The sequence below is a fragment of the Pimephales promelas genome, chromosome 22 (genome assembly GCF_988280905.1).
Source record: "Pimephales promelas chromosome 22, fPimPro1.hap1.1, whole genome shotgun sequence".
Classification (NCBI taxonomy): Eukaryota; Metazoa; Chordata; class Actinopteri; order Cypriniformes; family Leuciscidae; genus Pimephales; species Pimephales promelas.
In genome coordinates this window covers 4,446,079-4,460,355 of record NC_142790.1, presented here as the reverse complement: position 1 = coordinate 4,460,355, position 14,277 = coordinate 4,446,079, and the positions used below count along the sequence as shown (strand labels likewise).

The 14,277-nt window shown below is 37.2% G+C and overlaps 2 protein-coding genes across 5 annotated transcripts in view; one reads left to right on the top strand and one right to left on the bottom strand.

The window, feature by feature from the left end:
• Positions 1-12,769, bottom strand: part of pfkpa (phosphofructokinase, platelet a) — a 43,905-nt gene extending 31,136 nt beyond the window's left edge. Inside the window, exons 1-8 of one of the 4 annotated variants that reach the window (XM_089125949.1) lie at positions 12,529-12,769; positions 8,017-8,090; positions 7,235-7,312; positions 6,496-6,685; positions 5,220-5,385; positions 5,066-5,110; positions 4,804-4,912; positions 4,276-4,371 (exon numbers count right to left, since the gene is read on the bottom strand). In XM_089125949.1, coding sequence (XP_088982075.1) covers positions 4,276-4,371; positions 4,804-4,912; positions 5,066-5,110; positions 5,220-5,385; positions 6,496-6,685; positions 7,235-7,312; positions 8,017-8,090; positions 12,529-12,619 — 849 coding nt within the window. In that variant the 5' untranslated portion in view covers positions 12,620-12,769. Of the gene's footprint in view, positions 1-1,864; positions 1,961-4,275; positions 4,372-4,803; positions 4,913-5,065; positions 5,111-5,219; positions 5,386-6,495; positions 6,686-7,234; positions 7,313-8,016; positions 8,091-12,528 lie in introns of all 4 variants that reach the window. The other 3 variants (XM_039666529.2, XM_039666527.2, XM_039666526.2) reach the window with 3 other exon arrangements.
• The window catches only part of adarb2 (adenosine deaminase RNA specific B2 (inactive)), a 516,612-nt gene continuing 513,788 nt past the window's right edge, over positions 11,454-14,277 (top strand). The window contains exon 1 of the mRNA XM_089125947.1: positions 11,454-11,713. The gene's annotated coding sequence lies outside the window, so the exon portion shown is untranslated. The remainder of the gene's footprint in view (positions 11,714-14,277) is intronic.

Here is a 14,277-nt window from a genome sequence, read left to right as displayed (position 1 = left end):
ACCGAAAAAGAGGAAACCAAGGCCGAAACACGAAAGAAATTATGCCAATTATTAGTATCATTGCATTTATGGCTATGACTGTGTACAAACTTTACTAAAATCAAGGCATTGCAATTGTATAAATTCATATAAAATTTTCAAAGAATAAATCAATTACAAATTATGCAAATATTTATTTATCACAATGCACAGTATAACATAAGATTCAAACTAAAATGTTTTTGACCCCACTCATGTGTACATTAAATAATAATATACTGGCCTGCAGGTTTTAAAATGAAATGTTCTCTCATAAAAACAAAGCCGAGCGCGAACTTCTCATCACACCAGTACCCAGTTTGCACGTCTAAATTACTGTAGTTGCTTAAATTTTAAAAATTTAGCATACAATAGCATAAAAAGCCTTTTTAAATTAACAAAGGTCCATGTTTAATACAAATGTACATAACATGTTTAGTGAATGTAGAAAATATTTAAGAGAGCATTAATTTAGTTCTATACATGCATGTTCCCATATACATATTTTCTTGTAATTTCACATGTAATAATCTCAGGGTTTACTGGGTTTTATATGATTATTTTTGTATTGGTGGTGGAATACTAAAAATAAACTTTGTCATGCGTTTATCTTTCTTCTTCTCGCCGATTCCTAATGGTTTGAGGACAGTTAATTGAGTCGTCCCGTCGTTTCAAGGAATAGTACAACGTCGAGCGGGTCAAGTATAAACGCCTCGACCGTTTGGAGGGTGCGCGCGTTGTCTGTGGAGACGTGCGCTGTCTGTGGAGACCAGCATGTGCAGGTCGCGGCTTCTGTTTGCGTCATCACAACATTTCGGCCGTATTGTTTCGGTGATAAAAGTCTTTTGGCCGAAAACCGAAAATGGGCCATTTTCGGGCGAAAATTTTCGGTGGACGAATATTCGGTGCATCCCTAATTATATGTTTTGCTGAATCTGATTTTTTTTTTTTTTTTTTTTTTTTTACAGTATAAAGTCATTTTATGATAAACCGAAGTACAAGCACAGAAGACACAAATCAGTCATAGTATTACATGCATTTTGCAGAAAGATTCACAAGAAAGCTGCAACACACATGCAAATTAAGAGATTTAGCATTAATTGGTGAAATCAGAACACCGTCCCATGCTAGTCAGTAAATTAGAACCCATCTTTTTAGCGGTTAGTGTTAGAGATGGTGCTAAACATTGTAAATAATTCAACTCCTGCAGGACCTTTTTCAGGGTGAGGAAATGTACTTAGTTTCACTATGAATAACCCGAAAAAAGAAAACATAAATGTTTCCACAAGCATGACTAAAACTAGATTCTTACATTGTCTGTCTGAAGAAAATTCCCATATTTCTATGATATTTTGTCCCATGATAAGGCTTAGGCTCCCACACATGTACAGTAGTGCATTCTGATATTCTGGAAAGTTACTTATTTTTTGTTCTAAGTGTATCATTCATGTCAGTTGCACAAATAAAGTGGGACAATGTTGGCTATTTGTGTTAAGGAATAATATGAGCAATGCTAATAGTAACGCTTACCTAATGTTTCTTGTAACACAAATTATTCTAAAGAAAAGAACAAATAAGACTGAACTTTAAAGCACTACAAAATGTGCATGCTCCTGCTTCGGGTAGCATTCAAAACACTTATGCACTGATGCCGTGCAGTAGTTGCAGTAAGTAGAGGATGGCCATAGCTGGTTATGTTCGAGGTGACCACATGTGCCTTACCAGAAAAGAGTGTGGGTGTGTTTAAGCAAACCACACAGGACAAAGCCAGAGAGGGAGCACACACAGAGCTCAGAGAGGTCAGGGATCAATGCAGGAGCTGGATCTCTATACACCATGTACTTACATTCTTTACATGTTCTGAGGTAATGGGCTGGTTGTTATGATCAATCGCACCTTCAGCTACTATTATGATATTCAGCCTTTTCATTCCTGCCCGTTTCTATGAGGGTAAGAGACAGGTCACAAACTGATGACAAAAACAACGGGAGAGATTCAAAAAGCTGGAATTGAGGCTGCAGAAGTGGCCCATGAAGTAAATAGACACTTACTGAAACACCATTTCTAATGAAGCAACTTTTGCTTGAAGTTGCTCAAAGTAATGACAGTGGCTTGCTCCATGCAAGACTACTTTACCCAGACCTTTAACCACCACACCACACAACACAGGAAGGTGCATTCTTTCTAGCAGCAATTCAATTAAATTGTTCGCCAAGTCACTGTACTTTTGGTCAAGGACTCCAAATGGCTGCCCTGCCTACAAGTTGCTGTATTGTTGTTCTCTGTCCCAAAGTCGATGTGCTGTTGGTCAAGCAGTTTCTGTACTGTTGAACATGGTCACCAAGTCGCTAAACTGTTGGTCGAGGTCACCAAGTTGCAGTACATATAAAGTCAATATACTATTGGTCAGCAAGTTGCTGTACTGTAGATTGAGGTAACCAAGTCACTGTTCATATTCTATTGGTTGAGGTTTCCAAGTTGATATACTTTTTGTCGAGGTCACCATATGGCTGTGTTGTTGGTCAAGGTCTGGAATTGTTCGCCAAGTTGCTGTACTTTTGGTTGAGGTCGCCAATGCCCTGTACTGTTGGTCAAGGACTACAGGTGGCTGTGCTGTTGGACAAGGTTTTAAAGTAGCTATACTGTTGTTTGAGAAGTTGCTGTACTGTTGATCATGGTCACCAAATTGTTACACTTTCGTTTATCGTCACCAAGTTGTAGTACTGTTGGTGGAGATCTCCAAGTGACCGTCTATATAATGTTGGTCGAGGTCACCAAGTTGCAGTACAGTTGGTCAAGGTCTTAAAACCAATATACTATTGGTCAGCAAGTTGCTGTACTGTAGATTGAGGTAACCAATTCACTGTTCATATTCTATTGGTTGAGGTTTCTGAGTTGCTATACTTTTTGTCAATGTCACCGCATGGCTGTGTTGTTGGTCAAGGTCTGGAATTGTTTGCCAAGTTGCTGTACTTTTGGTTGAGGTCACCAATGTCCTGTACTGTTGGTCAAGGACTACAGGTGGCTGTGCTGTTGGATAAGGTTTTAAAGTAGCTATACTGTTGATTGAGAAGTTGCTGTACTGTTGATCATGGTCACCAAGTTGTTACACTTGTGGTTATCGTCACCAAGTTGCAGTACTGTTGGTGGAGTACTCCAAGGGGTTGTCTATATAATGTTGGTCGAGGTCACCAAGTTGCAGTACAGTTGGTCAAGGTCTTAAAACCAATATACTATTGGTCAGCAAGTTGCTGTACTGTAGATTCAGGTAACCAAGTCACTGTTCATATTCTATTGGTTCAGGTTTCCAAGTTGCTATACTTTTTGTCTAGGTCACCGCATGGCTGTATTGTTGGTCAAGGTCTGGAATTTTTTGCCAAGTTGCTGTACTTTTGGTTGAGGTCGCCAATGTCCTATACTGTTGGTCAAGGACTACAGGTGGCTGTGCTGTTGGACAAGGTTTTAAAGTAGCTATACTGTTGATTGAGAAGTTGCTGTACTGTTGATCATGGTCACCAAGTTGTTACACTTGTGGTTATCGTCACCAAGTTGCAGTACTGTTGGTGGAGATCTCCAAGTGGTTGTCTATATAATGTTGGTCGAGGTCACCAAGTTGCAGTACAGGTGGTCAAGGTTTTAAAGTCACTATACTGTTGTCCGATGTCTCCAAGTGTCTGTGTTGTTAGTCAATGCCTTAAAGTCACTATTTTGTTGGATCAAAAAGTTCCTTTACTGTTGATCATGGTCCACAAGTCACTATACTTTTTGTTGGTCTAGGTTTTTGTTGTTCACAGACTTCACTTGGTTACGCTATTGGGGAAGGTCTTAAAGTTAATATACTGTTGATCACTGACAGTTGAGGACACCAAGTCACTGTTCATATAATGTTGGTGTACTTTTGACTGAAGTTGCTGTGCCTTTGGTCAAAGTTTCAAAGTCACTTTACTTTGGGTCAAGGCCAGCAAGACTAGTGGATTGCTGTTTTCAAATGCTTTAGGCAGTTTGCCACTTGGCCAAAGATCTTTGTCGATTATGATGCCTCAAATTGCCAGATCTTATTGTAAAAGAATGATTTGTGCACCATTTATCACTGTCAGTGTGAAAGCCCTTGTATATCGTGTGGCATGTGATAGAATTTGTAGCTTGTTTTTAGCACAAGTCTTAAGGTCTTTTTAGAGTTTTATTGGAGATGGGCAACTGCAGTTCTAGAGGATTCCAGATTTTTGCTCTCACCCTTTGAAAACATCCAGTACTCACATCCTTGACTATACTAGAAGTAATAGCTTTTCCATGTCTGTCAATGGCTCCTTCAGCGACTATGATTATGTTCAACCTTGAACCTCTGGATCGAGTCTGGGGCAATGAACACATTTGTTCCACAAAAACATAAGCATGTTACAAACAGAAGAATAAATTCTGGAAGTGGAAAATCTCTGGGATAAATACCTTATTTAAACTATAAATATCTATGTATAACCAATTTTTTAGTAGTTTGTCTTTTTTCAAGTAGTATGACAAGCTCTAGCAAGTAGTGATGGAAAGCTATACATTTCAGTGAACATTCTACTTTATCATGAGTGAATCTTAACTCATTTATTAAATAAGCAACAGTTTTAGAATCACTTCCAAAACTGTGTACAACCACAAGCATATTTAATGGTTTTGACGATTTTTCAGGTGAAAAACGAGTGAGAATAAATCTAAAAGAAAGTGTGAGCACTAATAACATAAGAAGTATATCACGTGAGCTGCATGTAGATTTAGTAGAAACTATTTTTGTTTTACCGCAGAGAGTTTTTGACACATTTTCTCTTCCCAGCCATCCTCAGGGGGCATTTCAGGAATCAACACCCAGTCAGCTCCACATGCCAGTGCGCTCACCAATGCTAGATAGCTTCATACACAAGCGCATACAGATATAGAAAACAGTGTCTGATTTGACCGAATAGACCGCATAATTCACTGTTTAAACACAAAAGCCATACCAATAATATATTTTGAACAAATCCAGGGCAAAATGGATTGTGCTAATAAGTAATAATCTTACCCACAATGCCTGCCCATCACCTCCAGCACAAATGTCCTCTGGTGACTGTAAACCACAAAAATATTATTAGCCAATAAATGTGAATCACTCAAACCTTGGCAACAACTTGCACAACTGGTAGCTTTTTCTGCTTTGTTATGTGCTGTCGAAGTACCTCTGAGCTGTAGTCATGATTGCATCCACCACCTCAATGATTCTGTGGAGGGCTGAGTCTGTTCCTATTGTCATGTCGGTGCCACAGAAGTCATTGTCAATAGAGCCCACCATACCCACAATGTGAAGAGCGGAGTATTTCTGAGCCGCCTCCTCATCAATCAGATCTATAATAGGAAAAAAAAAACAAAAAAAATGCAACATGAAAGCTCATAAGATCAAATTCTAGTTAATATTTTTGTATTATTATTTGCATATCGACCTGTTATATATTTATTTTTTTTTTGGACTAATTTAAGCCTAATGCTACGTTCACACCGGAGGCGAATCGCGCATCAAATTCGCGCCTGACGCGTCTACTTTGACGCTTGACCACTTTGTGTTAATTCGCGTGTCAAGAGTGAAACTGACGGTTCACCTCAGAAGGGTCCGGAGGACACAAATATATGGCAACGATAATCCCCACGCCACTGTTCTGCTCTCCAGGGTAAATCCAGAGCGGTGACTCTCTCGATGAATGCTTGGTCGACATAAAAATAATGGCCGCCAACAGATTTCGATTCTGACGCGCGTAAATTTCGCTTCAAACTTTTGTTTTTACGCGCGTCAGAATCGAAATCCGTTGGCGGCCATTGGCTTCCAAAAGTTATTAACTTGTCCTGTGATTTTTTTTCTCTCTCACGTCCAGACATGAACTTATGCACATATGTTGATTGTCTTTACATCATAATACTATTTCATATAATCTAGATATGAAATAAATAACATTCAATACAAAATGAACATGTCTTGTATATAGAAATGTTTTAAATGATAAAATATTTGCTTTGTTGTGCATAATCCCACCATGCATTTAGTCATATTACAAAATAATTTATTGAAGCATCCAGATACTTCACCACGTGAGCAAGCAGCTAGGTAGCTCCTGATTGGTTAACGCGGCGCGAATTCACGGCAAAGTTCAGATTTTTCAACTCGGGCGGCAGACGCGTGAATGCACAAATGGCAAAAAATCATTCGCGCGTAACACGCTTAACGTGCCAGACGCTCAAATCGTGCCATTCGCGAGGCGTATTCGCGTCTTCCGCGCCGCGCTCCACGCCTCATTCGCGCCGCAGGATTTTTTTTTTCTGATGTGCTATTCGCGTCCGGTGTGAACGTACCATAATAGTTTAAATAGTTTTAATTTAAATAGTTACCAATTTTTTTGTACATGGAAAAAAAAAACACCCTCAACAAACTAATTGTATTTGTATTGTGTCGTCTGCAGCTCATACTTTGCTGGACCAGCTCTGCCAGCAGGCCGCTCCACTCCTCTCTGAAGAGATTGGCCCCGGTCAAACTGCCGTCTCCTCCAATCACGCACAGGTTGGTGATCCCCCTTTTCACCAGGTTATGAGCCGCCTTCAGACGTCCCTCATGCGTGCGGAAATCTTTGCATCGTGCGCTGCCGATAACAGTTCCGCCCTGAAACACAATCACACAAAATCTTAACCATTGTAAACATGAGATTGAAAAGGTATTGGCCCATTACTTGGTGTTTGCTGAATGATCAGAGCACCCATTGATGTTTAAAGCTACACTGTGTGATTTTTACCCCCATCTAGCGGTGAAAAGGTATATGACCATCCAGTGAATATTAGTTTCTATTAGTTTCCTCTCAATTCCGATTTCGTTTTAACTCCTACGGTGGCCAATGTAGTCCAAGATTAACATGGCTTCCAGTTCGACCTCGTCCATGAGTGTTAACTCAAACGTAAACGCGAAAGGCGAAGCTTGAATTAACGGGTATGTCCCTCTTTGGCTAATGTACTTTCAAGATGGAGGGGCAACATGGCGACCGACATTAGAAGCCCTTTAATGGCATATTATACACTTGCACCTTTAAGATATTTGAGACTTTTATGCAGCCTTGAATTCGTGGGGCCTATGAATAGTAACCGATAACCTTGTGACAGAACAAGCAGAGGTATGTATAAGTGCTCTGAGGGGTCGTATGATTCTCATCACACTCACCACTTGCAGCATGCTGGACACACTCTCCCATTTTGCCTCCTTGATGTTGTCGCCTCCATCCACCATACCCTGATAACCCTGTAAGTCACACACACAAACACATAAACAAAATCCTCCTATCCTTCAATGACCTCTTAGTCACCAGAAATGAATTCAATTCTCCAGGTAATCGTACGAAGCAGCTTACTGGGATTGGCACGCAATGTTCTGGCTTGGCTTTGTGTTTACAATATGGCACAATCTTGATATTAAAGATGAAGTGTGTAGTTTCTGCATCATTAGCAGCACTTGCAAACAATGACACGATTCACCTTAAAGAATGAGGGTGGAATCAGGAGAACATGGCTGTGTGGGTTTCTTCACTGAAGCCATTGCATAAGAGCACAGTGGGCGAAGGTATTTGGCCTATCACAGCCAGACATCACAGGGCTTACATGGAAAATTCATGTTTAAATGAGGCCAGGTATATAGGCCTTTAACTCAAAACAGTTATGCTGTTCCAACAACTCTGTAGTTGATTAATATAATTTATAATGCATGACTTATTTAGCTAAGAAGGCTGTGTGTGTACTCATAATACCTCTTGAGTATTAACATTTCTATATTGGAAATAAATGATTGGCCATTTGGAAAGCGTGAACAGCAACATCGAGAGCCATTAGACCAATATGTTACACAGCACTGACATAGACACTAGTTTGTCTTAATGTTTATATACAGCATGTAAAGACATAGCAGTCTTGGTATCATCTGAATTCTGTATGGATGAACTAGAGACTGACCTCGTGAACGAAGTAGACTTTGGCTCCTACATAGATTCCCATACGGACAACAGCCCGAACAGCAGCATTCATCCCTGGATGTAGAGAAACACCACAAATCACAAATCAACACAAATCACTTAATAGAGGGATATCTATAGTATAATACTAATAAAACAGGTTATACATGGATATTTGTTTAGGTTTGCGCTTGATATTGGAATGTGAGTATTATTGCAATGTTTTTGTACAGCATTTTATAAAAACATTTAGGGGAAGTCATTTTCTTCCATATTTAGTAAACTGTTGCTAGCCTCCTCCTATAACTCACTCAGACTTCAATCTTAAAGTACCTCACTGTGCTAGCAATGGGTAGGAAATATTGCTTTCAATGTCAATACATGATGTCCATGATATACAAAATGGTTAAATCTGCTTTAATATCATTTGTTAAATTTGTGGTACGTGGAAGAGCTTAGAGACCTTTAGAGAAAAACTGTAAAAAAAAAAAAAAAAAAAGGAAAATAAATACAAATAGGATTAAACTAACTAAATAAATCTGATTAAAATAAAACAATAAAATTGTTTGTATTTAAATAAACATAAATACACATAATAAAATAAATAAATACAAATTATTAAAATAAATACATATATTTTATTTAAAACAATAAATTAATATTTATGATTAAAATAAAGAAATTTAAAAAAAGAAAGAAAAAAAAAACATTTAAATAAAACTACATTTAAATAAATAAAAATACAATTAAAGACACTAAAAATGATTAAAATGAAAAATATTAGAATAATTAAAATGTTATACATTTGATTCATTTAAAAAATTGATTACAATGATTTAATTTAAAAAATATAGCTAACTTAACATTAGTTCTATATTGAAAAAAAAAAAAACTAAATAACATTAATTTTGCACAGTATTTCAGAGTATTTATTGGGTCTTTATACAAATAATTTTTTTTAGCTGCCTTTCAAATTTTAGGATGGTGTTCCCTTGCACGTGGATGATCATATTTGGGGGTTTGTGGAATACAAAATTGAATAGCTAGTAAAAAGTAAAAATCAAAGTTTACATTGGGTTTTACATGGAAAACTATCTTCATTTCATGGGCTATTTTTTATTTTTTTTTATTTTTTTTGTGGTTTCATATGGGAACAACAATGCTTGGTGGTTTCTAGGTGGTCAATAGTCTTTCTGATATGCTGGTCTGTATATAGCTTAGGTTTCATCTATAATGTAAGTTTCATTGTTCACCAAGTCTGCCCACTGAACATTGGAGGTCGGACAGACATGCAGATCATGTCTATATTGGGTCCGTCAGTCCATGACCAATTCTGGACATCTATTCGACATCCAAACTAGGTCCACTTTTTGGACGTCCAACCATGACCCAACTTGGACATCATATTGACATTCAACATTTGACCTTTGAACAGGGTAATTTTTTTTGGAAGTCATTGAGACGTCTATGACAGGTGCAGGAAATTTACATGATTAATATGTCATTTTTTTCATTTACAAATATTATTATTCTTGTTATTAACTGGATTAATACATATGAATATGGATTATTTATGATTATTTAAGATCCTCAAAAAACTCCATTTGATTGTCTCAGCAACAGGTGATAACTGGAGATGCGAACAAAGTAGAGCGTTGGCGCTAGCAACACCAAGATAATGGGTTCAGTTCCCAGGGAATGCAAGAACCGATAGGAATGTCAATGTGTAATGCAATGTAAGTCACTTTGGATAAAAGTCTCTGCCGAATGCATAAATGTAATATGTCTTCCACCCTTTTGAAACATAGGACTACAGTTAAGTTGTATAAAAGCTAAATTTGAGGTTGAAAAGACGTCCACAAACAACCACATTTGTGCTATAAATAACCCTTACACGGAGGTCACGAACGTCAACATTAGACGTGCTGTAGATGTCGAAAAAAGACGTTGTCTGGCATTACAGTGGACCGAAATTGGACGTCCAAAAATTACATAGAAAATACATCAATCTGACGTCACATTGCGCAGTGGGTCACGTCAGAGAGCTCTAGCAGCCCAACAGGGGCTGAAAAAGAAAAATCAATGACGCAAGCTGTCCATTTTCCCATGATATCAATCTTTTGAGTCTATCATTTTATCTAAACAGACAACAAATAAAGTGTCAATGAATGAATTCATCTATAACATGCATTCGAGTGACTGGGAAATGTGCACGTATACATCAAGCCACTGAACTGACTAATATTGCATGAGTCTTACATCATTAGTCACTACTGTAGTGACACTGCCTTTGGTGACTCATTAACTACAATGAAATTATATGTAAATTTATTACCACACATTAACTTACAAATCAAGAACATTTGCATTTATCACAAGCTGCAGAGAAATCTCTTGTGAAAAAAAAGACTAAGCATACTGTGCAATGTATGCATTTAAAAAAGTCTTACAGTCAGAAATAATAGGCTATATTAGGCTTAAAAAGAATATACTGTACTTTTATAAGCGAGTGACTGAAATGGTGTCATAAACTAGATTTTAATTTCTAAAGGAACTAGTCTTTGCAATGTGGTTGTAAAAGCGCACTTCATGTGCACTTCTGAACTCTTTTTAATATTATTGAGTGAAAGTACCCTGACTAGACTCGGTTACACAAGTCATTATACAGGTCATATCAGTTAAAAACGGCGTCTTTGGGTATTCAATCCAATGCACGTATTTAATTCTTACAGTAAGCAAATGTATAATGTTTAATTTTTTTTTCTTTATTCAATATTAACAATATAATACAACAACACCTGTTTATGCCAGGATTGATACACAAAATACACTACTAAACAGACATACAGGACAAACAATGACCATAAAATAAAAAATAAAAAAATAAAATAAAACAAGACCAAATTACAAAAAATGATGCTAATTAAACATATTTGGAAAGTACAAGATCAGTCTTAATAGCCTTTCTATTTTTAAGACCTCTTACAGTGGTGTGATATTGTTTTAGCTCTGCTAAAAGGTGTTCAAAACTTGGTTTGGACTCTGCCCATTTCTTCTTATGAATATGGATTTTTCCTAAGATTAAAAACAATTGGACAAGAAAAGAAAAATCCTTATCTGTTCCACCATCTTCGAAGTAAATAAACACATCTTTTTTTCCTCAATGTTAAAGTTTGTCCAGTTTTACGTCTTATATAGTTTTCAACATCTCTCCAAAATATCTTAGTATGTACAATCATAAAACAAATGACAAATTGTTTCGTCATAATTGCCACAAAAGGTACAGGAATATTCAATATCAAATTTAAATCTCTCTAACGTTTTCTTTGCTGGGTATATTCTATGTACAATTTTATAAGACACCTCCGAGGAACTTATAATGTTGAATTATGACTGCGTGTATGAAGGGGCGCGCGCGTCGGTCACATGACTCAGATCAAATTCCTGTGACGTAACTCACCGGCTCAAACGCGGCTCCGCTCCTCACGTACGCATCCGGTCAACGTGCTAAATCCTTAAAATCACATAATTCACCTGTTCTTTGCGAAATATGCCACTTAATGAAGAAACAAACATGACTTTTAAAAAGCACCTGCACGCGATAAACAGGAAAGTGACTGAAACGCGCAGCAACTTCCTGGTTGAAGGCGAAACAACTTCATATCGATGATTGACAGACAGAAAAGTGCCGACATGAGGTAAAAGACATGACGGTTATTCATATTAAGCAAACATAAGCAAGCACCAGAATATTTTAGGCTCGATTGTGGCAGTGAAGATGACATACGTGCTCTTCGTGAAGGTCACGTGATTCCGCAATGCAGTGACATGCATTTGGAAATGCTATTCAATCACATAGCTACACACACCTAGAGACGTAATTAAAAGCTTCCCGTTATCTGAAACAGTTATGACATGAATTAAATCACTGTCATCTGTGATGTAACGTTAGCAGGATGCGCTCAAATGTATTCAGTGTTTGATTTGCATCCTCACCATCATTCTCAGCCTACATTTTTACTGCTATTAGCCAGCCTGAACAGCCAGCTGTGGTGGATCTAAATAATGGCAGTGACAGACATTCCTATGCCCTAAACCCGATGACCTAAACATCAACCATGTGTCAGTCAAGCGCATCACAATTCAAGATAACGTTATATGACCTTGTGATTAACTGATGGTAGCCATCAATCTCCTCAGGCCCTCAAGGGCCATTTCATCCATTCTAACTATAAGCAAATCGAAGTATGAGGTTCTAACAAAGTTGCATTAATACAGTGCAACTGATATAAAGACGGAGCAGTCCATTTAACACTGATAACAGTGAATCTCGCACTATAATAAGTGCAGCAACAGAAGCATGTCCCAGCATGAACATCAGATGTCATAATGATACCGTGTAGAAAACATTCTGAACATTTCAATAGAAAACAACACGATAATCACGAGTTAAAGTGATCCAATATAGGAAAACGATCATGAGATGTCAGTGAGCTTTCTACTGTCACGTTACCTTGAGCATCTCCTCCGCTCGTCAACACTGCTATAGATTTCCCAGCGCCCGTCAGGTTCTCAAAGAACTTCTTGTTGTCTGGCTGAGCCATTTTCCCGTGTTTTAATAATTACAATATGTTAAAACAATATTTAATAAATTCAATTCTATATGTAAAGTGCCAGTTGGGGTACTCTTTCCTCCCCTCTCCTCTTCTCTTCTCTCACCAGCGGTCTCTTCCTTCGTCAACCTGCATCAACAGTTTCTGTGACTGACATCTTCTCAGCCAATGGCTGAATAGATCAAGAATTCTTGTCAGGATGTTGACCAATAGTAGACCCGTGTAGGAAGATGATGTGGGCGGGGCGATTATTTTGCATTGGACAAATATGGTTCGGAAAAAAATTCCGGTAACTGTCAGAGGCTGTCAAGAGCATAATAGTTAAACTTTTAATTTACAGTTTGTTACACCTATATATTTTTTAACCGTGCAATTAAATTATATATTAACATTTACACGGGCGTGTTTACAATCTTGCTAGTCATTTGTGTAGCTTTTAAACCGTTATTTTTAGAGTATGCTGTCGTCTGTTGGTTAGTATAAGAACTGCAAGGGAATGTAATTGATGTTTCTAAGAATGAAGATTAAATTCTTGTGTAGGCTATTCATCCAAATGATCATATTACAGTGACTTTTTAGATTTGTTTTATTCAAAATAGTAATTATTAATATGCAAAAACAAAATATTATTTTATTCATTATAATACACCCCGGTTTCACAGACATGGCTTAAAGGAGTAGTTCACTTTTAAGAAAACTTTTTGCTGATATTTTACTCACCCCCATGTCATCCAAGATGTCCATATCTTTCTTTCTTCAGTCGAAAAGAAATTAAGGTTTTTGATGAAAACATTTCAGGATTTTTCCCCATATAATGCACTTCAATGGGGAACCAGACGGTTCTAGGTCCAAAAGACACTCTCAGTACAAACTGTAAACTGTTCAAAGGTCTTTAAACTATTCCAGACGATGAATAAGGGTCTTATCAAGCGAAAGGATCGCTCATTTAATAAATAAATTACAAAGTTTAAGTTTTATGAGCTCGAATGCTCGCCTTGCTCTGTTCTGTGGTGCACATTTGTGTAAACTCATTCATCAAAATGAACAAATCTTTTTCCGAGTCAGTTGGTTCATTCAACGAACGAAACAAATGAATTGACTCAGAAAAAGATTTGTTCATTTTGATTAACAAGTTCGAACAGGAGAGTCAAATGTATGTTTGAGCTGTTTAATTTGAAAATATTTTGCACTGACATATCTTAAAGCATATCACTTGTTTTGTCTCAAAATGCACACTTTGTTTCACTATGTTTTTTTCTAAGGCACATTTATAAAATGTTTTAATTGAACTAAGGCCTAAACCTGGCTAATCTAAGCCTTGTCTGTGAGACCATTGCAACATTTTACATGCATTTTGTTTGTTTGTTTAATATACATACTGTATATTTATATTCAATCCCAACATCATATGACAGAAGGATGAATGAATTAAAAAAAAATATTGAACAACAACAACAACATTCAGCACAAAGTGTTCACAAAAAAAGCCCACATTGTTTCCATTGTGGTCCTTAAGATGGAAGATGAGTAACAGTACATACTGTAAGAACATTGAGGACAATAAAAAGGGGGGCATAAAAAGATACAAACAAATAAAACAGATTAAAACACAATAAAAAGAATGAAACAAGGGATTAAGTAGATAATAC